A 25,999-nucleotide genomic window follows, 5' to 3' on the forward strand; every position below is an offset into this window, starting at 1 on the left:
GTTTCAGAATACCAGATCTGTATAAACAAGAGCACCCCTGTGATGACAGATGAGCAACGACTTTATACCGTTCTTATGAAAGATTACGACCGGAACACCCGTCCCGTTTTTAACGCCTCTCACCCCGTCAACGTCTCAGTGGGTATCACCCTGACGCAGATTTTTGATGTAGTGAGTATCTCATTTTGTTGAAGTGAATAGCCTTGTTTGAAGGAGCGGGACGCTTAGTTTGATGAAATGAGCAGCTTATTTCAATGTAATAAATAGTTTTTTGTAGTAATTATCTCACGTTTATGTAGTAGCACTTTCGGACTTCATCATCCCTGACAAGTCCTTAACAGTTTAACAGCTGTAGGGTACAGTTTAAGTCATTGGACACTCTTTTCAAGTATTGAGTATATCATTGTGATGAAGCAAATATCCCATTTCGGGCTATCTCATTTTGTTCCTTGTTCACCAACAATATATATAAAACGTTAGGGATTCCGTGATGATCTTTTTAATATATGTATGTAATAAAAGATAACAGGGATATATTACAAAACAGCAAAGTCTTTCGCATGGCCTTTCTGTATTCACAGCTGCTGAAGGCAGGTTGATATTTGTTTATATATAATAATCTATATATACACCAAAAAGGGCTGGAAACGTGTAAATTTGCGGAACCGTTCAATACGTACGTCGGGTAGATGGCAAATTATGTTATGAAGTCATAGGTTTATTGGCGGATTTTATAATTCCAAACTAACAGAGTATCCTTGTGGTAAACATTATACATCAGATTTATAATGCATAATTGGCTTTAATGTGTTCATTTATTTTGTCGAAAGTGTATAAAAAAATTTGAAATATTATCATATAGATTGGTATTTGAATCTTTGTTTTTGAATTTAAATACATTTTTATTTATTCAGGACGAAAAAAATCAGGTAATCACAACAAACATCTGGCTCGATCAGGTAAGTTAAACCAACAGTGTTACTATATCCAACGTAGAAAAGACATGTTTAGGCGGTATGCTTGATTTAATTTGTTCCAATATCGCTGTAGCTTTTACACTTCACATGTAAGTTATTATGAAACATTTTGCGGCAGTCATATATAACTATTTCTACCACAAAGCGGTCTTTTGATTGGTCAGGAATTCGAACTTTGACCCGAGCTGCAATTGTTATTGACGTCATCTCATCTCGGTTTCCTTCCGTCACCTGTACACCTTATTTGCATATGCGAATAAGACTTGGCCACGTTTCTCTTTGATTTAGGACGATATTATTGTGGTAGAAACAGGTCACACGACTCGTGATTTTTGGACAAGCAATTTATTTTTCATAAGTAACAAAAGACACAAAAAACGTACTCGTGTGAAATAAATTCCATATCCAACAACCACTCGTTGTGTAACCTCTATATATCGTATATATATATTGTGAGCAACTCAAGGAATTTACATCACGCTAAAAGTTGTCGATATCAAAATTACACATGGCAATGGTGAAATGGGAATATGAATGTCAATATAGACAGGGCATCCATAACAATCTGCCCAGCAAACATCAGATCGTAAATCAACATTACCGTACATTGTCAGAACAGCATGTAATCATCAAACTATGAAATCATCACCCATACTGTTTAGTTCAGAATCATCCATTTAAATTCTTGCAAAAGCTTATCTGAATCAGGCATATGATCGAGACTACAATTATCAGGTTCAATTTTATTTATATTTTTAATCATCTAGAAACAAGGACAAGTCAAAATGATTGCACGCAAGTGTCATTTTGAGAGTATTTGATCATTCCCAGACGATGATTTAAAGTATGTTTATCACAGCAAAAGAAAAAACAGGCTTGATTATAGTGTCTGAATGGAATCAATACGTCACATGTTGTTGGCGAAGACAGCAAGTGATTATTTTCGTTTTTGTGTCTCTACACCTTCGGCTGTTGTATTTCTAGTCATGTTACTTTTTATTGACGTAAAGTGTAAGTGTAAAAAGGTTTAATGTAGTCGCACTATTTTCCAAATGTGACCTACATGTACAGTACATAGAAGCATTATTGATAGCCCTGTCTGTTTCAGGAATGGAAGGATGAGAAACTTACATGGGACCCTTCCCAATACAATGGCCTCTCGGTCCTCAGAGTCCCATGCAAGAGTCTGTGGCTCCCCGATATTGTCCTCTATAACAGGTGAGTATTTATCTATCTATCTGATAGTCCCGAGTCAAATGCCGAATAGGTAAATATATACACCGTCCTCCTCTATAACAGCTGGATTTACGTATGTCCTTGTAGCTCTATCCTTGTCCTCGCATCTATCTAGTAGTCACGTGACTCGTATACCCGATGTCAATGTCCAAGCCATAAACACAGCAGAACATAATGTGTAAACTAAAATGTATTGTTGTCGTTTGTTTGTTCACTGAGAATCATAGAATTATACCTCTTACACACTGCTGCGAGAGAGGTCCGGAATAAGAACTATATGTTAGGAAGAATGCGATAGGGAAACGACGTTTATAATTTAAATGAAGTATTTCTAGATGGGATAAAACAATATCTATTAATTTGACTTGTCCTGTCGCCTGTGTGTCTGTTATTGTAAATTATCAAGTTAGTACCGTGTTCATAAAGTAAAACTAACCTAGAAATAATAAGTTCTCTCTTGACCATAGCATTATAAGCTGTTCATATTTTATTACCCCTGTGTATAGGGCATTTAGCTACTAGCCATCGTCTATTACCCTTGGGAGAATACAGCCGGAGCTGCCATTCGGCACTATCACATTTTTTTTATTTTCCTTTAATATACTAATTTACAGCTTAGAAACCTGGATTACAACGCAGAATGATGTCTTAAAATTATTTAGTCTATACCGAAAGAAAATGCCGGCTTTTCTAACTCAGAATATATCATTCGTTGACGAAATATGTGAAACTAAAGTCAATGACCAGATGCTACATACAATGATATAATTGTAGACGTCCTCTATTTGATGTAAATGAAATACGAGTAAAAATAAAGCAATTAAAATGTATTTGTATTTGCATGTAAACCTTTTATAAAATTAAAATCGTCAGTCAGTGAAACAAGGTTGAAATGTATGTCTTAAAGGTCTGGACCATGAAAAATAAAGCAAAGAGGGGTCAAATTACACCATTTTGTAACGTAATTCATGTAAATCTGTGCCCGAACATGTTCCCTAGCTTAACAGTTCAAGATAGTGTCGCTATATGAGTAATTGCTATCAGCGGTAACTATGTTAAAATTGCATCAAAATAATCCAACACCATACGATGCTTTTGTAATTGTTTACTCCCAATATTTAATGCTAGCTATTCGGGAGAACTGGTACTGTGACAACTGTGATCAGGACGCGAGTTAATAAGGGAAATCATTATAGCGCTCTATTACTTTGACCGTGTGAGTTATTATTCACTAACGAACATTTTGTGATTCTGAAATCAATTTTCCGTGATCCGAAGGACCCAGAATAATCTCCTAAATCGGCCACCGTGCATAGGAATAAACGTCGCTGTTGTGGACCAAATCATTCATCATTTAGATTTGGATCTGACTCACGAGGGCGCTTGACTAAAGAGCGATACTGATCGAAATGACCTCTATGGCGGCGCTTGTCAGCTGTTTAATGACGCATTGTGGGTACTGTGACACTCTGGCCATAGTGCAATTGATTTGCGCGCGTGCATGTGTCACCTTTGTATATAAAAAAAAATACCTATCATAGCAAGTTTGCCAGGAATGAACCAATAACTATGGCCAGCCCGGCATCGGTAAAAAGCGCCGATGTGACTCAGACAAAAATGTTATGGGTCCCACAAAATGTCGGCCATAGTCATGCCAGTGATCACCATCGCCAGAAATCTGAAAGCATAAAATACAACAGTGATCTCTTTCTGCTGACTTATCATCAGCCAATGTATACATTTTCTCATTTTTTTTCTTTTGGTTATTAATGTTATATATATTGTTATCTTTATCATTTGATTTTATTGCTCTCCCGTTTGTAGACGAAGTCTCTGTTCGTTACTGTAATTGTGATACTAATTTCATTGATTAAGATTGATTGATTCCTTTATCAAGCTAATATACAATTATGTCGGCCACCATGCGATTTTTTTTTTCAATTATACAGAAAACCCAATTATTCCAGAAACAATTATAAAAGAATAACCAAATACGCAGCAACTAGCATCCATCCTTAGGCACTTGTAGAAACTCAGCCATGATTTCTTTCCCCAATACAAATTCTTTATCCTCTGTAAACAATATGCCATACTCTTAAGTTTCCTCATCGTGGTTGTATTTCAATTTTCCCGATTTTTAGTCTTATCCTTGGCAGTGCATTTTACACGACGGTCGTACTGATTTCATGGTTTATCTAACATACAACAATCCACTTCTGACATCTGCAACCTCAAATTAAGTATTATTACGTTTAGTATTTTAAAGTATGTTTGTATTTTCAGTGCCGAGGACTACACACAAGGCTTCATGGAGGCGCTAGCGATGGTTTCACATAATGGAAATGTTTTCTGGCCACCGATCGTCAAGCTCCGAAGCACATGCGCAATAGACATAACATATTTTCCGTTTGATGATCAAATATGCCGAATGAAAGTAGGATCATGGGCGTACGACGGATTTCAAGTCGATGTATTCAACAGATCGAACAGTATAGACTTGTCCAACTTTGTCAGCAATGGAGAATGGGAACTCATTGGTGTTAAGGCCGTTCGCAATGTCGTCAAGTACCAGTGTTGTCCAGAATCTTTTCCTGATGTGACGTTCACTTTACACATCAGTAGGAGGACATTATATTATACGTATAATGTCATTATTCCTTGTGTCATGTTGTCAATACTGACGTTGCTTGGGTTCTGGATGAGACCAGACAGTGGCGAGAAAGTGACTTTGGGTTTAACGGTTTTATTGGCTTTTTCTGTGTTCATGCTGCTGATTGCTGAAAATATGCCTGCCACGTCAAGTTTTGTTCCACTCATTGGTGAGTTGATTTTTTCGTAAATATATTGTCGGTGATTTAATATTTTAAGGGAACTCTAAAAAAGGAAAATGATGATTACGCAAATACAGAAAATATATAGATATATGTATAGGTATATACATGTATATAGGATTAGGATATAACTTTTCCTTCAGGGGATACATTTGTTCATTATTGTGTATGCAGAACGGGGTAGTTAAACTACTCATTGGGTCTGGATGAGGTTCCAGATGTCGTATTCCTAGTTTGTAACCATCTATATTTACCTCTAATTGTGGTGCCGTGACCAGGATTTTCTATTCCTAATAGTAGTACAAAATGTATGAACATATATATCATAAAAATCAAAGACGGTAAACGAGGGAATAATGAAATTAAAGGTTATTTATTTTCTATCTCTCCTTCTCCATATCTATGCAATTACTTCGCCTTACAAAGAAAGTCGTTATCAGTGCATATTGCACAACGTATAAGTCTATCTTCCATTTAGACTAAACATATTCAAATAAATTTCACCAACCGTGGCTACGCATGTGCGTCTAGTGTGTTTATGTTCATTAAGCTCTACTGAAATACAATCTTTATGGATAGATTATCGATATTTTCCCGGCTTTTAAAAGTACAATGTCCAAAATTAAGATAGTGAGATGTAACGAGATTAACGATAAAAAAAGGGGGGGAAAAGAAGATATAGGTCCCTTAATGTTCGCTTCATGTTTGAAGACATTCTAGTGGCATTACCTGTAACCCACGTTATAATGTTTCGCGGTCCGAAATGTCGTGTTAAGTAGAAATAACTTTACATTATAACGAGTCCAAGTGCAAGCTAATTTTTTTGATATTCTTCATAATCCAAATTATATTCTAGAGAAAATATTAGTTCTCCAGTTTCAGTGTAAAATTTTCTATGTGGTGTATATTGTATCCTAATACTATAAAATACTAACAGAACAGTTGTTATTATGCCGGATACGAGTTTACTGTAATATTGAACATTATACAATTTCGTCATTCGTCCTTACTTGTGAATTGGAAATCCTCTGATCTCCCTAGTGTACCTAGCTCTGCGGGTACCTTCTTTATAGTAACGTTAAAGGTTTAGCGACATCCCTATGATGTGTAGACGCGCCTTCACTTTCCTGCCATTAATGCTGAACATGAAAGAATACTGGACATTAAAAAATCAAACAAATCTTTTTTGCCTCACGACTTTGAATTCCCTTAAGGAATTCGTGACTTTAGTCTGCATTAAGACGGTAAACATTGAAAATTGTCTGCCAGTATCAAGGAAATTTTATCACTACACCATGTCGACAAAGCAGCTGAAAAGTCGTTAAACCGTTGTGTGTAGAAGCAGCTCAACCAGTAGGTTATCGAAATGTTCCATCAACAGAATCATCAAAATCAAAAGACCCTGAAGTTGAATTGAATGAAGGGCAAAACCAGCAACAGACAAAAAATCAATCAACATCACGACCATAGTATCATTATCAAAATGAGAAAAACAAAACGATTTCCTTCTGTGGTGACGGTCAAAATGTCAGCCTATACGTTTTCAAACCTGAAAGCAATACAGTACACACTTCTGCTTTTTTATATATCCGTAAATGTCATATTCAAGTTTTATTTGCAATAATGCAGTATAACCTTTGCGTAGGTCGTAAACATGTAAGAAGATCTTTTCAATTTCAAGATAGTTTATTGTTAACACAACAACGATAATATAATAAGCAGTACAAGAAGAGATTTAACAGTACACCTGTACACATAGGGAGTAGACAACAGGCTAAGTATATAATGATTGGGTTAATCTATATGACATGTACTATAAATATATAAAGGAATTGCGTACTAGGGCAATATTGGTACAAGTGATTGAATAATTATAATGAGAAATCACATATTCCCTCTCGAACGCCGGCCACGTATCCTCAGGTGAAGATCAGTGGTGCTTGGTTCGACGCTCCCGAACCCGTGTTGATTTGTGTTTGTGTTGGAAGCTGAGAAACTCTGGATGACATGCGACAAGTCTCACTATGTTGTTCAGTGAGGTAGTCACCAACTACTACAAGGATTTTTCGTCTCAAAATAGCACTGGCTGTTCCCGTAGCGATAAATCTAGCAAAACAAAACAAACACTCATTCTGGTATCTTTTGTTATTGATATGCTTTCTTCGCATAGTATTAGAAACAGAGTAAGCGAATTGGCCATTTATCTCGTAAGGCATACGCGCTACCAAGCTAATTGGCACGCGTAACCTCTCCTATTCAAAAGGTCTACCTACAGTGTATATTGTTTATGATATCAATTAAGTTTTTGGGTTGTGTATGTGAAAATTGATATTGTTTGATACTTTGTATTTGTTTTATGTATTCATTTTACTTTCAGGTATTTACTTGACCACGGTAATGGCGCTTACCTCGATGTCCGTCATTCTAGCAGTTGTGACTTCAAATATCAACCAACGTGGATTCAAAGAGACCGATCTACCATCTTTCTTCAGGGGATTCGTCATATTTCTCAGCAAATCCATGTGCATGAAACTCGCGCATATTAATAATGACAATCTGGACGAAGTCAAATTAGAACAAATTCGAAACGGCATGCGGGATAATTATACACGACATATGAAAACTACGTTTTCGAACGACTCAGGCTGTAATTTAATAGAATATGAGAATGGCGAGCCTCGGGCTTCAGGTAACGCAAATGCAAGAATAAATCAAGGAGATCGAAATTGGGAACTCCAGGAAATTCTTAATCGTCTTCAAATTCTTATTCAAAAGGAAGAAGAGAAGGAGAAATCAGACGCATTGGCAAAGCGTTGGATGGAAGCTTCGGAAGTCATAGACCGGTTTCTGTTTTGGGTGTTTGTTTTAGGAACTGTTATTTCTTCCGTATTTCTGCTGATGATATATCCAACTATCAAAAAAGTGTCATTAGATAGCTGAGACAAACCAATGATGTCACAGGGCAAAATCATACGTCTTCCTTGCGTTTGTTTTACGCGTGTTTGGATTATGTGACACGTGGGTGATTTCATATACGGATTACTCGTCAAATGTCTGTCGATTTTTCAGTGAAGATTTGCGCGACTCGTAAAGAGCCGACATTTTCGACGAGGACTCGTCACAATTTGTCAATTTATGATGGGTATTTATTTGATTCGTTTTCGATTTTCGGTGTGCTTTTGCATAATGTAAGAAAACACATTTTGCAAGACGGATGAATGTGACTTGTCAAAATACATCATCGGAATCCAACTAAGATTAATGTGAATCGTAAATAAATATCGGCAGTTTCTGAGGTGGATTTACCTACATTTTGTAACACCACACTGTAGCCATCATCCAACTTGACGGTCTTATTACATAATTTGAATATGATCGTACGGTAGACTTTATGTTGGTGGTGAAACATATTTATGCATAATATGTATGTTTTTTTTCTAGATACGCACGAATGCACTATTACCAAAAACAAGCGTTGATAAAAACTTTACAGTCTCATATTCATTAGAATCCATATCGTTCCTTTTTATACAATTGCAGCAGTCCCATTTGTTTGTTTGTTTGCCAAAAGTGCAAAATGCCACTTCAATACAATTTTTAGAAATAAAGTATATTCTCGTTTTGTTTTGCAGTTTTCTAATAGTACATATATAATGAATGAACGATTCCTATTGAAGTGGAAGTATCTTTTATATATGATAGACAACGCTTGGTCATCATTTCTTCGGCCTATTGCATCATTGTTTTGTCATGATCAAAAATCGCACTTATCAAGGACAAAATCACGCCGGCATTAACGGGATTTAATAGCCTATAAATATTCGTTCTTCCGCTTCATAATATTCTTCCTTATCGCGAAATAATCGCAATGATGATTTCTTGGTTCTGTCGTTGACTTCAGCCATTTTGGTAAAACAACTATCAACTAACAGATCAATCAGTAGTTGCTTGGTTTCACTTCCGCTGTTGACGTTGATGTAATTTCCGTTTTTGCTTATCTTGTATTCATTACATCGAATTTACATGGTAATGTAATCAAAGCCAGTACAGTTTGTGTCGATAATAATGTTAAAATGAGGAAATACGAAATGCTTAGAAATGATGCAAAACTTAACTAAAGATTTCAGATTATACATTTGTCTTTTCTAGCTTTTTGCGCACCCCTTTTGTTGGTTATCATGACTTTGATAAATTGATTGTATTCAAGACAAAAATGAAATGTGATTCGGTCGTTTGTTTTCTTCTGTATATTGCAATTTGCGATTTGGAAACAACAAGGTTTTATCTCAATAAGAACCGGAAATTATTTCAAGTGGAAAGTATTGTAAATCAAACAATACCCCATATATTTGAAAAAAGAACATTGCAATTACAGAATAGCGATTAGATTTGCGTCCCAGGTTTGGTTTCAATTTCCTGCACTGGTGACGTTTTCCGGAAATCCGTCTTTGCTCTGTTTTTTATTATCCTCAGTTCGAACAGATCAATTAAAAGAATCTAAGTTTTGCATTGAATAATGAGAGTAGTACACTCTGGAGAAAACTACATGGTTAATCAATGGCCAAGTGTAATGCTTGATTAGGAGCTTGAGGGTAACAGATTACAACGCCGTGTGATGATGATATCTCGACTTGTAACTTATGTTCTTGTATTTAATTGTAATATACAAACTAACAATTTATATATTCAATATATCATCTCCATTATTTATTTCAATCACTGTCAATGATAATCAATATATCATTTCTCCATTGTTTATTTTAATTTCAGTTTATTCTATTGATATTCTAAGAACATTTCTTCATCACTATCTCAATGACAATATTGTTTATATATCTATACATGTAGGTGTAGGGTTCATGTTATATAGACGTTTCTTTGTCAGTTAATAACAGAATGCGCCTGACGAAATATGACAAAGTGGACTTACTGCTTAAAATAATTAATTATACCATTCTACCATAAAGTAAAACGTTGTTTACGTACCAAAATAGATGATTAGCTATTATGAATTATTGTCAGGTTTTTATCACACTCAATCATGAAATAGGTAATTATCATCAACACAGCATCTATACGATTAAAGCAGGCGGTATTCTTTGAGAGTTGTTGATCAAATAATAGGAAGTAACTCTGTTTAAGGGGCGTCTAAACAGCGAATCCAGCCAAAACAATGATATTTTACAAGCCTTTAAATTCCTACTATGGTGCAATTTAACAAAAGTAGCAGAATGAACTTCTAGTATGTATCATGGCAAACCGTGTGACTTGCTGTTGACATGTTATTTGTTAAGATGTTTGTAAATTTCAACAAAACATACGAAAAATGCATGTTTCTGGGGGCATAATTAGCTCATTGGTATCGCATGTATTACACAAACTCGCCATATCATTTTGCTTACTATTGTCTAATGCGCAAAATAGGAGCATTGGTGTGACCCGATTTGACTTTATTATATGTATCAATACTGTTGTTTTGACCTTGAAATTCAAATGGTGGTCGTGAATGATTTTACGCAAATGTGGCATATAAGCAGGTATTTCAAACATCAAAAATGCTCGTATTAGACAATATAAAGAATTCTAGAAATTGCAAAAAGACTGCTTTTAGAAAAATATGTGCAACCGTTGAGTTTGGTGTAAAATATGCTTATTTCTGAAAAAGGCCACAAACTCACCAGATTAACAATTAGACTTTAAAAGGCCCTTCTTACTATGATTAGATTCTTAAAAGTATGATATAGGAGCATTTTTATTGATTGAATAAATACATGTTTTACTCACAGTCACCATGTGCATTTCAAGGTCAAAACAAGATAAGCGTTTATACTTACATGAAGTAAACTCCGGTCAAACAAATGCTCCTATCGTGTGCTATAGACACTTGTGAGCATAACACCTTGGCTTTTTCAGGTTTGGTTATTTGCGTGACTTAGACTTATTCAATGCTACATCTCACCATAAAGTTACTCCATAGTAGAAACTGATAGCGTCTACCACAAATTATTGGTGATTGTAAAAAGCTAAATGTCCTAGCAAACATTTTGGTATACAACATGACTATTTTTGAGCAAATCTTTAGATATGTATTCGTGTTTGAAATTAAACATTGTTCTGCTATATAGATGACCCTTAATGTGATTGTGAGAGAGGTTTACTACAGGAGCCCGAGCTACCTGGAAAGACGAGAGTTTATCTCACGATAACGTGATATTACTAAATCAGCGACAACATAACATAAATGGGTTCATTTGTCTCGTGTCTATGTTTATTCTGTATAGTACATATATACTTCATTTCTAATCCCGGGTGTTTTAATCCGGAAAGAAATTGAATTGTATATTTATATTTTGTTTAGACACTGTTCTCTTTGACATAACCCGAGCTATCTGGGGAGACGGACGTTTGTCTCACAATAACGTGAAATTTCTGACTAAATAGGCGACAAAATAATGTACAATGTATATTAGGTTCAGTAGTCTCGTTTCTATGTATATTTATGTCCAGTTCTGATACTGGATGTTTTAATCTGGAAATAAATGAAATTGTTTATCAATATTTTGTTCAGCCACTGTTAATTACATTGCATTATTATTTCTCTTTGGCTTTTTTAGATTTATTTTCACATGGATTTGAATTTGGGGAAGTGCCAATAGCGCATCTCCACGATAATTAGTACATTGTACGATAGATGTTCATTATCATTTCGATAATTAGTACATTGTCCGATAGATGTTCATTATTATTTCGATGTATTTTGCCTTCAAAATTTATCTTTGTTCTTCGTTCATCTGCATATTAAGTACAAAATAAGGCTAAACCACATACTAATTAAATTGATTTTAAGGTAACAGTGCTGATACAATTCCGTGCTACAAGCAGGAATCATTGTCAGTTTACGACGTTGTTTTTAGCTGCAGGGTATTCATCACGTGTTGCCAAACCAGCAAACTGTGTCAATCAGTAAATACATTATGTAAAACTATTTCGTTGGTGTTTTCATTTAATTTTCTACTAATATTGAACATGTAATCAAATTATGTACGCATATATAAACTTTGATTATGATTTCTTTGCGGTCGAACCTCAGTTATATCCAGTTTGAGAGGTTGGCATCCAGGGACGCCAGGAATAGCATGACCAGTTATGTTAAGGAAAAGCGAGTTAAATAAATATGCCCGCGTTATACAAACACGAAATTGCAATGTACTTTTCATTCATTTCCTACAAAACTCATATAATGTCCATGTACTGGTATTTAAGAATACACGGGAAGATAGTTAACCGACGGTTACAGGCAGGAAACAAAATCGATTAGTGGAAGCACAGGCATCGGTGCCTGCTTAGCAATTATAGAATAAAATACAAGCCCCAAGGCATGTCAACATAGGTACACACTGGGACTTCATGGAGCGTTAGTACAATTCAATATTTTCAACTCTCAGTATACACATCAAAACAGACATATATATACTGTGAATTCGCAATGCAAACACAAAAACGCATTCGGAACTCACAAATTTATCAAAAGAAGTTTGTTTCCCGTGACTGTTGTACTGTTCATGAGAGCGAGGTTTGTTTCCGGTAACTGTTGTACTGTCTATGGGAGCGAGGTTTGTTTTCTGTGATTGTTGTACTGTCTATGGGAGCGAGGTTTGTTTTCTGTGACTGTTGTACTGTCTATGGGAGCGAGGTTTGTTTCCTGTGACTGTTGTACTGTCTATGGGAGCGAGGTTTGTTTCCTGTGACTGTTGTACTGTCTATGGGAGCGAGGTTTGTTTTCTGTCATTGGTGTACTGTTTATTGGAGCGATGTTTGTTTTCTGTTATAGTTGTACTGTCTATGGGAGCGAGGTTTGTTTTCTGTTATTGTTATACTGTTTATGGGAGCGAGGTTTGTTTCCTGTGACTGTTGTACTGTCTGTGGGAGCGAGGTTTGTTTCCTGTGACTGTTGTACTGTCTGTGGGAGCGGGGTTTGTTTCCTGTGACTGTTGTACTGTCTATGGGAGCGAGGTTTGTTTCCTGTGACTGTTGTACTGTCTATGGGAGCGAGGTTTGTTTCCTGTGACTGTTGTACTGTCTATAGGAGCGAGGTTTGTTTCCTGTGACTGTTGTACTGTCTATGGGAGCGATGTTTGTTTCCTGTCATTGGTGTACTGTTTATGGGAGCGAGGTTTGTTTCCTGTGACTGTTGTACTGTTTATGGGAGCGAGGTTTGTTTCCTGTGACTGTTGTACTGTCTATAGGAGCGAGGTTTGTTTCCTGTGACTGTTGTACACTTTATGGAAATATTTTCGTTGGTGTTTCATTTAGCATGTTTATATATTGAACATGTAACAAATTATGTACGCCATATAAACTTTTGACTTATGATTCTATGCGGACGAACTTGTTTATCACTTTGATGGTTTGGCATCCAGGTGGTTCCGATAGCTGACCATTACTGTTAAGGAAAGCGAGTTTAATAAACTATGCCGTACGTTTATGCAACCGAAGTTGCATGTACTTTTCATTCATTTCTACAGAACCATTATGTTCGTTATATGTACTTTAGATACGGGAGGATGTTTACGTGACTGTTTGCGTCTTGGAACAATCGAGTTAGTGGCAGCACATGGATCGGTCCTGGCTAGCAATTGTAATAATCATAGTCCCCAAGGCATGTCACATGGTACACTGGCTTATGGGAGCGTAGTAATTCATTTTACTCTCGTATTACTTCTAAAACAGGACAGTTGTTTCTGTGAATTACGTCAATGGCAACAATAACGTTCGGAACAAATTTATCAAAAGAAGTTTGTTTCCCGTGACTGTTGTACTGTTCATGAGAGCGAGGTTTGTTTCCGGTAACTGTTGTACTGTCTATGGGAGCGAGGTTTGTTTTCTGTGATTGTTGTACTGTCTATGGGAGCGAGATTGTTTTCTGTGACTGTTGTACTGTCTATGGGAGCGAGGTTTGTTTTCTGTGATTATTGTACTGTCTATGGGAGCGAGGTTTGTTTTCTGTGATTGTTGTACTGTCTATGGGAGCGATGTTTGTTTTCTGTGACTGTTGTACTGTCTATGGGAGCGAGGTTTGTTTCCTGTGACTGTTGTACTGTATATGGGTGTGAGTTTTTTTTTCTGTGACTGTTGTACTGTCTATGGGAGCGAGGTTTGTTTCCTGTGGCTGTTGTACTGTCTATGGGAGCGATGTTTGTTTTCTGTGACTGTTGTACTGTCTATGGGAGCGAGGTTTGCTTCCTGTGGCTGTTGTACTGTCTATGGAAGCGAGGTTTGTTTTCTGTGACTGTTGTACTGTATATGGGTGTGAGTTTTTTTTCTGTGACTGTTGTACTGTTTATGAGAGCGATGCTTGTTTTCTGTCATTGGTGTACTGTTTATGGGAGCGAGGTTTGTTTTCTGTGACTGTTTTAAATGCTCTGGGGTTGTTTCCTCAGTTCATTTTGTGAAATTACGTCAGTTTGTACATGTTATAAAAGAGGATACTATTTCAAAGGTGCTTCTCGGCGGAGTTATTGTCTCTCGTTCACTTTTATCAAAGGCGATCAAATTCTTATTTAAAAAGACTGAACATCATATCAAAGGCGAAAGAAATAAAAAACAAAACAATTAACATCCTATCAAATGCTTATTTTGATATATTTTGTTTAACGTCCTATCAACAGCCAGGGTCATTTTGTAGGGACGTACCTGGTTTTGGAGGTTGGAGAAAGCCGGAGAAGCCGCAGAAAAACAACCGACCTATGGTCAGCACCAGGCAACTGCGCCACATTGGTTTCGAACTCGCAACCCAGAAGTGGAGGGCTAGTGATAAAGTGTCGTGACACTATAACCACTTTCCACTAGTCCTTTTCTATCAGAGGCGATAAAAAAATCAAATAATATCAAAAAATATTGAACATCCTATCAAAGGCGGTAGAAATAATAAAAAAAAAAAACACTGAACATCCTATCAAAGGCAATAAAAATAATATTAAAAAAATTGAACAACTTATCAAAGGCGAAAGAAATAATATAAAAAAAAAAATTGAACATCCTATGAAAGGCGGTAGAAATAATATATAAAGACTGAACATCCTGTCAAAGGCGAAAGAAATATTATCAAAAAAGACTGAACATCCTATCAAATGCGGTAAAAATAATATAAAAAGACTGAACATCCTATTAAAGGCGATAGAAATAATATCGAAAACGACTGACCATCCTATTAAAGGCGATAAAGATAATATTAAAAAGACCTAAATATTATCGAGATCATGCCTTACATATAGTTTGTCGTCTATGATTTTGATTTACTTTGAGTGAGTTGGCTCTAAATTCTGTATAACTGTGAATTATCTGATAAAAGACCGGGCAATAAAGGAGAAAATTTGAAGTGTGATTTACTTGTGCCTTCTTTTTTAAACACATTAAACTCTTATTCTATTTACTAAGATGCTAGACGTAATGGTATGGCTTTGTACAACTTCATTGTTTCTTCTCGCTTCAGACTGATGCCATCATGGAAAGACGGGGAAAAATAGCGTGTAGGATTCAACTAGTTGGTATTCATCATTTGGAATACCTGTTTCATTTTTATGATTCATTGTCAAAAACGCGCGACAAATTTGATACTGGTTGTCATTTAAAGGTATTCCATCGACAATGAATTGGTCTTTTTTTCAAATTTATTGCATTCTAATTTTCCCGATTATTGTTTGTATCATGAACGTTTATAGCTAAATTTAGGACGAAAACAGTTGGCATATATTGCTGATGACCGTTCAGAAAATTACAAAACAAAATTAAAGGCTTCGTAAATGTATTATCAAAAATCATTATGGAGTAAGAATGATGTTTTTTGGGGTTTGGTATATGTAGCCTTAGATTTCATATCCAGAGAAGCGACTACCCAAGCTAACAATACCTGTACAGCTGAATTATAGGTCTACTTTATTGCAGACTGTCCAGTTCTGACGTGAAAAATACAAAACGCATTTACTCTCCGTGTATTTAGCAAACGGCGAGGACATACCTCTAATAGAGAGTCTATTAAACAGGAAAGAAATAAAGCAAGTCTGTAGAAGTCAAACATTAACCATCCGGGTAATAAGATTTCGAGGAAATCCACGGCCGTCGCCCAGACAGGGCATCGGCCTACAGGTCGCGCTTATTTAATAATGGGAGGACGTAGCAAATGGCTGATAGATTTCCATGAATCCCCCCGGAGAGGGAGATAAACTCCGGAAAATCCAACGGGGAGTGAGGAAGACCAGCCATATGTACTCTTTAGCTACATCACACAGTATTTCAGTAGTTAAATGTACTTTCTGAGGAGCAAGGGCAAGTGAATCACAACATTACCGGTATAACAAAGTAAAGGTCTCTGCAAAGTGGTCCAATGTCATACAGTTCTTATCATACAATATACGACTTTACCATGACACTGATCCATCTAGACGGTTATCGTGTAATGTTACAAATCGGTACTTGTCATGTGACTTTAAATATCGGTACTTGTCATGTGACTGTTACACATCGTTACTTGTCATGTGACTTACAAATCGGTACTTGTCATGTGACTTTAAATATCGGTACTTGTCATGTGAATGCTACATATCGGTACATGTCATGTGACATACATATCGGTATGTGTCATGTGACTGTTACACATCGTAACTTGTCATGTGACTTACATATCGGTACTTGCCATGTGACCTACATATCGGTACCTGTAATGTGACTGTTACAAATAGGTACTTGTCATGTGACTTACATATCGGTACTTGTCAAGTGACTGTTACATATCGGTACTTGTCATGTGACTTACATATCGGTACTTGTCATGTGACTGTTACATATCGGTACTTGTCATGTGAATGTTACATATCGGTACTTGTCATGTGACTGTTACACATCGTAACTTGTCATGTGACTGTTACGTTGCGGTACTTGTCATGTGACTTACATATCGGTACTTGTCATGTGACTTACATATCGGTAACTGTCATGTGACTGTTACAAATAGGTACTTTTCATGTGACTTCTATAAATCGATACTTGTCATGTGACTGTTACATATCGGTACCTGTCATGTGACTGTTACGTTTCGGTACTTGTCATGTGACTTACATATCGGTACTTGTCATGTGACTTACATATCGGTAACTGTCATGTGACTGTTACATATCGCTACTTGTCATGTGACTGTTACATATCGGTGCTTGTCATGTGACTGTTACAAATAGGTACTCGTCATGTGACTGTTACATATCGGTACTTGTCATGTGACTGTTACATATCGGTACTTGTCATGTGACTTACATATCGGTACTTGTCATGTGACTTACATATCGGTACTTGTCATGTGACTGTTACATATCGGTACTTGTCATGTGACTTACATATCGGTACTTGTCATGTGACTGTTACATATCGGTACTTGTCATGTGACTTACATATCGGTACTTGTCATGTGACTGTTACATATCGGTACTTGTCATGTGACTTACATATCGGTATGTGTCATGTGACTGTTACACATCGTAACTTGTCATGTGACTGTTACATATCGGTACTTGTCATGTGACTGTTACAAATAGGTACTTGTCATGTGACTTACATATCGGTACGTGTCATGTGACTTACATATCGGTACTTGTCATGTGACTGTTACACATCGTTACTTGTCATGTGACTGTTATAAATCGGTACTTGTCATGTGACTGTTACATATCAGTATTGGTCATTTGACTGTTACATGCCAGTACTTCTCACGTGACTGTTCGATACCAGTAAATGGCTTTCATGCAAACCTGGCCAGAAGTCAAATGAAAAATATATGCACCTCAAGGTTGCTCTCTTTCTCTCTATGACAAAGAAGACGGCAATTCGATGCTGAGTGTGAAAGATATAAACTTTTTTTTCGGCATAGGCGTATAATATTCTTTTGGCCCCGGATATGACGCGATAGGTGGCGTTACTGGTCAAGATGAAGTATGTGATTGGTCAATGTAGCGGTAAATGCAAAAGGCAGATATGGAGTTAAAAACAAAACAAAGTTAAAATTGAATGCAAGCTGAATAAGTGGGTGTATCTTTTCAAATGACACACTGATAAAATTATATTCCTGATTCATTTGCAGTCTTATTATCACCAAAAATGATTCAAACTGATATAATTTTGTTATCCGTGCTGAAACGCATTAGTTCGTTAATTTATTTCACCAGCAGTTTTACATTTTAACCATCGGCATTAAACTATGCCGTTTATCTTTTTAAAAATATATTTCGTGTGACCTTTGTTTAAGATATATACACTTCTGAAATTATATGATTTACGAGCGCCTCGTATTTCGATTCACATATTTATAGTAATTTCAATCATTAGCAAACTTGTGTTGAAATTCAATTATACTAAAATGAATATATATATTGATATTTTTTGTTAATTGTTTTGCCAAAACGCAGATCCCTAGAACTTCTAAGAAACTATATTAGAAATCCATCAAATGAAACTTAAATAAGTATGCATGCGTGTGTATGTTTATCCGAAAACAAATTCTGCTATTGAAGTGAGGAGGTCGAGAACTTGATGAGACAATGAACACCAAGAGACGTTCAATGTGTGTACACACTATAGGGTAGGTCCAAACAAACCTAATCAAGTTATCAGTCCCTGTGTACATTGTTGTAATACACACTGTATTCTGAATATACCTATACTGTAACAAGTGTCCAGGTCCCTGTGATGTTTTTCTCCGGGTACTCCGGCTTTCCTCCACCTCCAAAACCAGGCAGGCCTTTAAATAAACCCGCCTGTCAATAGGACATTAAACAAAATAAACAAAACGAAAACAATGTGTTATACACACTGTAATGTATATCCTAATATACCTAAACTGGTACAAGTTGCCAGGCCCCTGTGTTATACACACAAGGATGGGTCCCAATATATATAAACTGTAACAAATTGTTTGGTCACTGTGGAATACACTCTAGGATGGGCAAAAATATACCTAAACTGTAACAAGTTGTCACATCCCTGTGCTATGCACACTACATTGTATGTCCTAATACACATTAACTGTAAATTGATGTCAGGTCCCTGTGTTATACACACTATAGAGTGAAGTCAAAATATACCTAAACTGGTACGAGTTGTCAGGTCCCTGTGTTATACACACTATAGAGTGAAGTCAAAATATACCTAAACTGGTACGAGTTGTCAGGTCCCTGTGTTATACACACTATAGAGTGAAGTCAAAATAAACCTAAACTGGTACGAGTTGTCAGGTCCCTGTGTTATACACACTATAGAGTGAAGTCAAAATATACCTAAACTGGTACGAGTTGTCAGGTCCCTGTGTTATACACACTATAGAGTGAAGTCAAAATATACCTAAACTGGTACGAGTTGTCAGGTCCCTGTGCTATACACACTATAGAGTGAAGTCAAAATATACCTAAACTGGTACGAGTTGTCAGGTCCCTGTGTTATACACACTATAGAGTGAAGTCAAAATATACCTAAACTGGTACGAGTTGTCAGGTCCCTGTGTTATACACACTATAGAGTGAAGTCAAAATATGTACCTAAACTGGTATGAGTTCTCAGGTCCCTGTGCTATACTCACTAGGTCCCCGAGAAGATCAGACACACAATATATACCCTACAAGGATTTGAGAAGCCAACAATTCACACGGGAGTTTTTCCATTGAAAGCAAATGTGCAACTTGAAAAGAAAAACGAAGAGTCATTCATATAGACTAAGTCATTTATTAACATGGTAACAACATTTAACTATAAATCAATACTGTTCATGAGAATTTTTTGTACATTATCATTTGTAGGGGTATACAATATCCTTGATATGATAAGTTGAAAAACATCGAAAAAGTAGTTATGTTTTTATAAAAAGAAAAGTTATCTTTCCTGAACGAAAATAGTCATATCGTAGTGGAATGCATGTTTGAATAACAAATACAATTCTGTGTTATGAAGAAAAGGGAATGGAGACTATATTGGAATCAATTAAAGACAAAAGAAAGATTAATAGTAATAAAAAAAACATTAACTTTAAAACTAATGTACCAATATTATAAATGACTAGTATTGCATATATGGAGATGTCGTAATCAGTAAAATAATGATAATCATGCATGACCATGATATTACGGCTAAAAAAATACAAAATAACATGTGAAGTAATAAACGTGAAAATAAAATGCTTTGAAAACAAATATACCAATATTACAAATGACTAGTATTGGATATAATGGAGATATCGTGATCAGAAATGTAATATAATGACAATCTTGATGAAAAAGATAAGGCAAAAATACTCGATAAGAACTTTAATTGCAAACATGTTTTACTGGAAACACCTCGTTAAAAAGAAGGAATGTAATGTTTCTAGTACAGTGTATTTGTTATCGGTTAGTTTAGACTAAAGGGACAGAACGTTATCCATTAATTAAAAACAAATTATTATCTCGCCAAGACTATCAAATTCACGATGTTACCTCAGATACACAACTGGTTTTTGTTTTTATAAAAACACCAGTAAGAATATAAATGGTTAAATGTATATATCAACATACATAACAAACCGTTCACTTTCCCCATGTGTAAACTTTTCTGCCGGCCGATAATATCCGTACGAAGAACGACAACTCGTGTTAAAATAATTAAGTCTAAAGTTCTTAAATAGTCTGTGTGATTTTGAATGTCGAATCTTGAGCACTTTGAATGAAATCAAACAGTCGCTATCTGTTAGAGATGTATTAATATGACTCCAGTCGCTATCTGTTAGAGTTGTATTAATATGACTCCAGTCGCTATCTGTTAGAGATGTATTGATATGACTACAGTCGCTATCTGTTAGAGATGTATTAGTATGACTCCAGTCGCTATCTGTTAGAGATGTATTGATATGACTACAGTCGCTATCTGTTAGAGATGTATTGATATGACTACAGTCGCTATCTGTTAGAGATGTATTGATATGACTACAGTCGCTATCTGTTAGAGATGTATTAATATGACTCCAGTCGCTATCTGTTAGAGATGTATTAATATGACTACAGTCGCTATCTGTTAGAGATGTATTAATATGACTCCAGTCGCTATCTGTTAGAGATGTATTAATATGACTACAGTCGCTATCTGTTAGAGATGTATTAATATGACTCCAGTCGCTATCTGTTAGAGATGTATTGATATGACTACAGTCGCTATCTGTTAGAGATGTATTAGTATGACTACAGTCGCTATCTGTTAGAGATGTATTAATATGACTACAGTCGCTATCTGTTAGAGATGTATTAATATGACTACAGTCGCTATCTGTTAGAGATGTATTAGTATGACTACAGTCGCTATCTGTTAGAGATGTATTAATATGACTACAGTCGCTATCTGTTAGAGATGTATTAATATGACTACAGTCGCTATCTGTTAGAGATGTATTAATATGACTCCAGTCGCTATCTGTTAGAGATGTATTAATATGACTACAGTCGCTATCTGTTAGAGATATATTAGTATGACTACAGTCGCTATCTGTTAGAGATGTATTGATATGACTACAGTCGCTATCTGTTAGAGATGTATTGATATGACTACAGTCGCTATCTGTTAGAGATGTATTGATATGACTACAGTCGCTATCTGTTAGAGATGTATTAGTATGACTCCAGTCGCTATCTGTTAGAGATGTATTGATATGACTACAGTCGCTATCTGTTAGAGATGTATTGATATGACTACAGTCGCTATCTGTTAGAGATGTATTGATATGACTACAGTCGCTATCTGTTAGAGATGTATTGATATGACTACAGTCGCTATCTGTTAGAGATGTATTAATATGACTACAGTCGCTATCTGTTAGAGATGTATTAATATGACTACAGTCGCTATCTGTTAGAGATGTATTAATATGACTACAGTCGCTATCTGTTAGAGATGTATTAATATGACTACAGTCGCTATCTGTTAGAGATGTATTAGTATGACTACAGTCGCTATCTGTTAGAGATGTATTGATATGACTACAGTCGCTATCTGTTAGAGATGTATTAGTATGACTCCAGTCGCTATCTGTTAGAGATGTATTGATATGACTACAGTCGCTATCTGTTAGAGATGTATTGATATGACTACAGTCGCTATCTGTTAGAGATGTATTGATATGACTACAGTCGCTATCTGTTAGAGATGTATTGATATGACTACAGTCGCTATCTGTTAGAGATGTATTAATATGACTACAGTCGCTATCTGTTAGAGATGTATTCATATGACTACAGTCGCTATCTGTTAGAGATGTATTAATATGACTACAGTCGCTATCTGTTAGAGATGTATTGATATGACTACAGTCGCTATCTGTTAGAGATGTATTGATATGACTCCAGTCGCTATCTGTTAGAGATGTATTGATATGACTCCAGTCGCTATCTGTTAGAGATGTATTGATATGACTACAGTCGCTATCTGTTAGAGATGTATTAATATGACTACAGTCGCTATCTGTTAGAGATGTATTAATATGACTACAGTCGCTATCTGTTAGAGATGTATTAGTATGACTACAGTCGCTATCTGTTAGAGATGTATTAATATGACTACAGTCGCTCTCTGTTAGAGATGTATTAATATGACTACAGTCGCTATCTGTTAGAGATGTATTAGTATGACTCCAGTCGCTATCTGTTAGATATGTATTAATATGACTACAGTCGCTATCTGTTAGAGATGTATTAATATGACTACAGTCGCTATCTGTTAGAGATGTATTAATATGACTCCAGTCGCTATCTGTTAGAGATGTATTAATATGACTACAGTCGCTATCTGTTAGAGATGTATTAATATGACTACAGTCGCTATCTGTTAGAGATGTATTAGTATGACTCCAGTCGATATCTGTTAGAGATGTATTGATATGACTACAGTCGCTATCCTTTTCAAACAAACAGGTATTTTAACAGCATTGATGAGTTTATCAACATGCATAAATGACAGAGGGGACTGTTAACAAGTCCGTCGCCGGTAAAATTCAGCTTTCTTTGGAAAGGAAACGAATGTCAATACCTCCAACATTGTTAACTTAGATTTCAGTCGCCAGTGAAATTAAACGGTTAATGTGGAAGTTGATATATGTAAGTTTAAATGACACTGAACCAACTAATTATCGACAGATTTGGCACATTCCACATAAATCAGTGAATGTAGAAATAATTTGTCATAATCCCAAAACAATCTGGAAATGATGCAGAAATAATTTGACCTAATTCCCAACCAATCAGTGAAAAATGCAGAAATAATTTGTTCGATTTCGAAACCAATCTTTAAATAATGAAGAAAATATTTGTCATTATCAAAAGCCAATCTGTAAATAATGCAGAAATGATTTGCCTTACTATTTACCAATCTGTAAATAATGAAGAAAAACAGTTGTCCTAATTCTGTGATAATATAAAAAATAATACAGAATTAATTTGTCCTTATTATATACCGATCTGTAGATAATGAAGAAAAACAATTGTCCTAATTCTATGATAATATAAAAATAATACAGAAATAAGTTGACCTACAATTTTTTTTTTTTTTTTTTTTGTGTGTAATTCTAAACCAATCAGTGAATAATGCAGACATAATTTGTCTTAATTCCCTACGAACTTCAATAGAAATGCATTCGACTATGGGGAGACGCTCCAATAAGATTATCTTTCTTAGTTTATCGTGATGAAAACAATCGATGTTTACTTAATTCTTTCTTTAAGTGCTTTGACAGGTTGGATATTGCTATTTATTTTCTACCCTGTACTCATTAAAGTTTTTAGACTATATCAACTACATTAAGCGAAATAATTCGAGATAGTTCCTGTAAGAATAGATCCTAAACATCTCTGGTTCACATGTGTTGGTTCCTATGTAATTTCGTTGCATGTATGTTGAATACGTAAACAGATTTCATGAATGGAGGATGCAATCACAACACCAAATAGAAGACCAAAAGGCAAATATATAGTTCATGATTTTCATTGTTCTAAAGAGTCTACAGCGCTGGCAGGATGTATACATTGCTTATCACAAACAAATACATATACTACGGCACTCACAGTACGCGTATGACAAAAATATTGAAGGCGGAGCACGATATAATTTCCGGGTTACAATTAATGTATCCGCTATAGATTTAAACCAGAAATCAGCAGCACAAAGTTGAGCGTGGTAATAACGTAACGTATGTACGTTGTAACGTTTGGTATTATATAAAATATACAACAGTCAAATTCTAAACGTTCACCTGATCCTAGCAAATACGGTTTAAGGATATTTTTAATGTGTTAAAGTCAGTAAAAGTTTAGCGTCAAATTGTAAGCTTATGAAAACATTGTAAGCAGCAACCAAATAATCGCACAATGAAATCGAAATTGCAAAATTGCCCGAAATAGACAACTACAACAACCAAAAGTTGTCTGAAGACAAATAGTTCACTAAGTGGGTTGAAATTCATAATTAGTTTATTCAAAAGTCGGTCAAATGTCACGGTCGCAGTCAGCTGTCTGCAAATTTAAAGAATTTATAGAAAGGTTTTGTCAAGAGGAAAACAAATGTCAATTATGAAAACCCTTTCTAATACGGTTAACAAACTGGCCAAGGTTCAATTCAGTGTAGTGCCTATTTAAAGATCTTGTCACAAGGTACACATATGTCAAATACACTGTTTTATAGAATATTTAACTAAGCTGTCTGTTGACGACGTTAGGGTTATATAAATATCTACCCCGTCCCGGTGAGCTAAACACTAAAAATATTGGAAGTATCAGAAGGTAATATATATAAAAATTTTGTTTATGTGGATAAATCATTGTGCATTTGTATATATATATATATGTGTGTGTGTGTGTATCAGTGGGTGGGTATATGTTTTGGGTGTAAGATTGTGTAATTCAAAATTAAGTCAAATATATATATATGAAATGATGACAGTCCCATTAACTGACCCTTGTGGTAACACAGTGGACTTTTTTTGGGTCATGTTTGTTTCTGTGCTGTACATTTTATATATCATATACAAATATTAATGCATGCAATAATGTATGATAAGAGTGCACGTGTGAATGAATGGGTTTGGTTGATTGAATGCATTTGTAAAAAAAGGTGTACATGTATAGACAGAGTTTATGCATAAATGTACCTTGTTGAAATTACACATATGCCACATGTCTGTTTGTTTATATACCTGTTTATTTATTTATTTATTATTATTTTTTTTTTCTTTTTTCTTTTTGTCTTTTCCTTTTCTTTTCTCTTTGTGATGTGTGACGATTTTTTGTTTGTTGTTTTTTTTTGTTTTTTTGTTTTTTTATGTAGTTTCTGGAAATTATACTTTTCGTTTAATTTTAAGATAATATATCAATCAATGTAACTCTTAGCATGACTGTGTGCAAATGTAGCTCCCACATTGCTATGTTGACAAAATATGCATATAAACGGCATTAACGCATATAAATAAATATACTGTAAGAAAGAGTTTGTAGAATGAATGATTTTTCTTTTTTATTATAAAACGAGCAAATGGGCTGAAATGAAAAACGAATGTGTGAAAGATGTGAAAGAGGCCCCCTGTGAGAGGCTTCATGTTGTAAGAGGGGTGAACCCGGGGTCCCAACCCTGGCATCCCTCAATTTTTGCTGGGAAAATAAAATTCAATTTGAAACCTTAAGAAAAAAAAAAAAAAAAAAAAAAATATTGGAAGTTATCACAAATCAGGATAGATACAATCACCTATACAATATACAATTGTACTAGCACATCGCAATGGTGGAGCTTAAAACGGAAAACATATCCAAAGTGGAGACGAAGATACGGGGTTCAAAAAGAATTACTTATTTGACAGTTGCTGTTTAAGAGTTATCTCTCTTCTCATGTAAAAGGGGGCTATGTAATGAATAACTG

General features: G+C 35.4%; 1 protein-coding gene across 2 annotated transcripts in view; it reads left to right on the forward strand.

Annotated features, from left to right (window-relative positions):
- Positions 1-12,029, forward strand: part of LOC117334556 (neuronal acetylcholine receptor subunit alpha-9-like) — an 83,295-nt gene extending 71,266 nt beyond the window's left edge. For both annotated transcript variants that reach the window (XM_033894239.1, XM_033894238.1), the window contains exons 3-7: positions 8-171; positions 915-959; positions 2,086-2,195; positions 4,497-5,032; positions 7,422-12,029. In XM_033894239.1, the coding sequence (XP_033750130.1) occupies positions 8-171; positions 915-959; positions 2,086-2,195; positions 4,497-5,032; positions 7,422-7,984 (1,418 nt within the window). In that variant the 3' untranslated portion in view covers positions 7,985-12,029. The remainder of the gene's footprint in view (positions 1-7; positions 172-914; positions 960-2,085; positions 2,196-4,496; positions 5,033-7,421) is intronic.
- The last annotated feature ends 13,970 nt before the right edge of the window (positions 12,030-25,999 follow it).

The sequence above is a fragment of the Pecten maximus genome, chromosome 9 (assembly GCF_902652985.1).
Source record: "Pecten maximus chromosome 9, xPecMax1.1, whole genome shotgun sequence".
Classification (NCBI taxonomy): domain Eukaryota; kingdom Metazoa; phylum Mollusca; class Bivalvia; order Pectinida; family Pectinidae; genus Pecten; species Pecten maximus.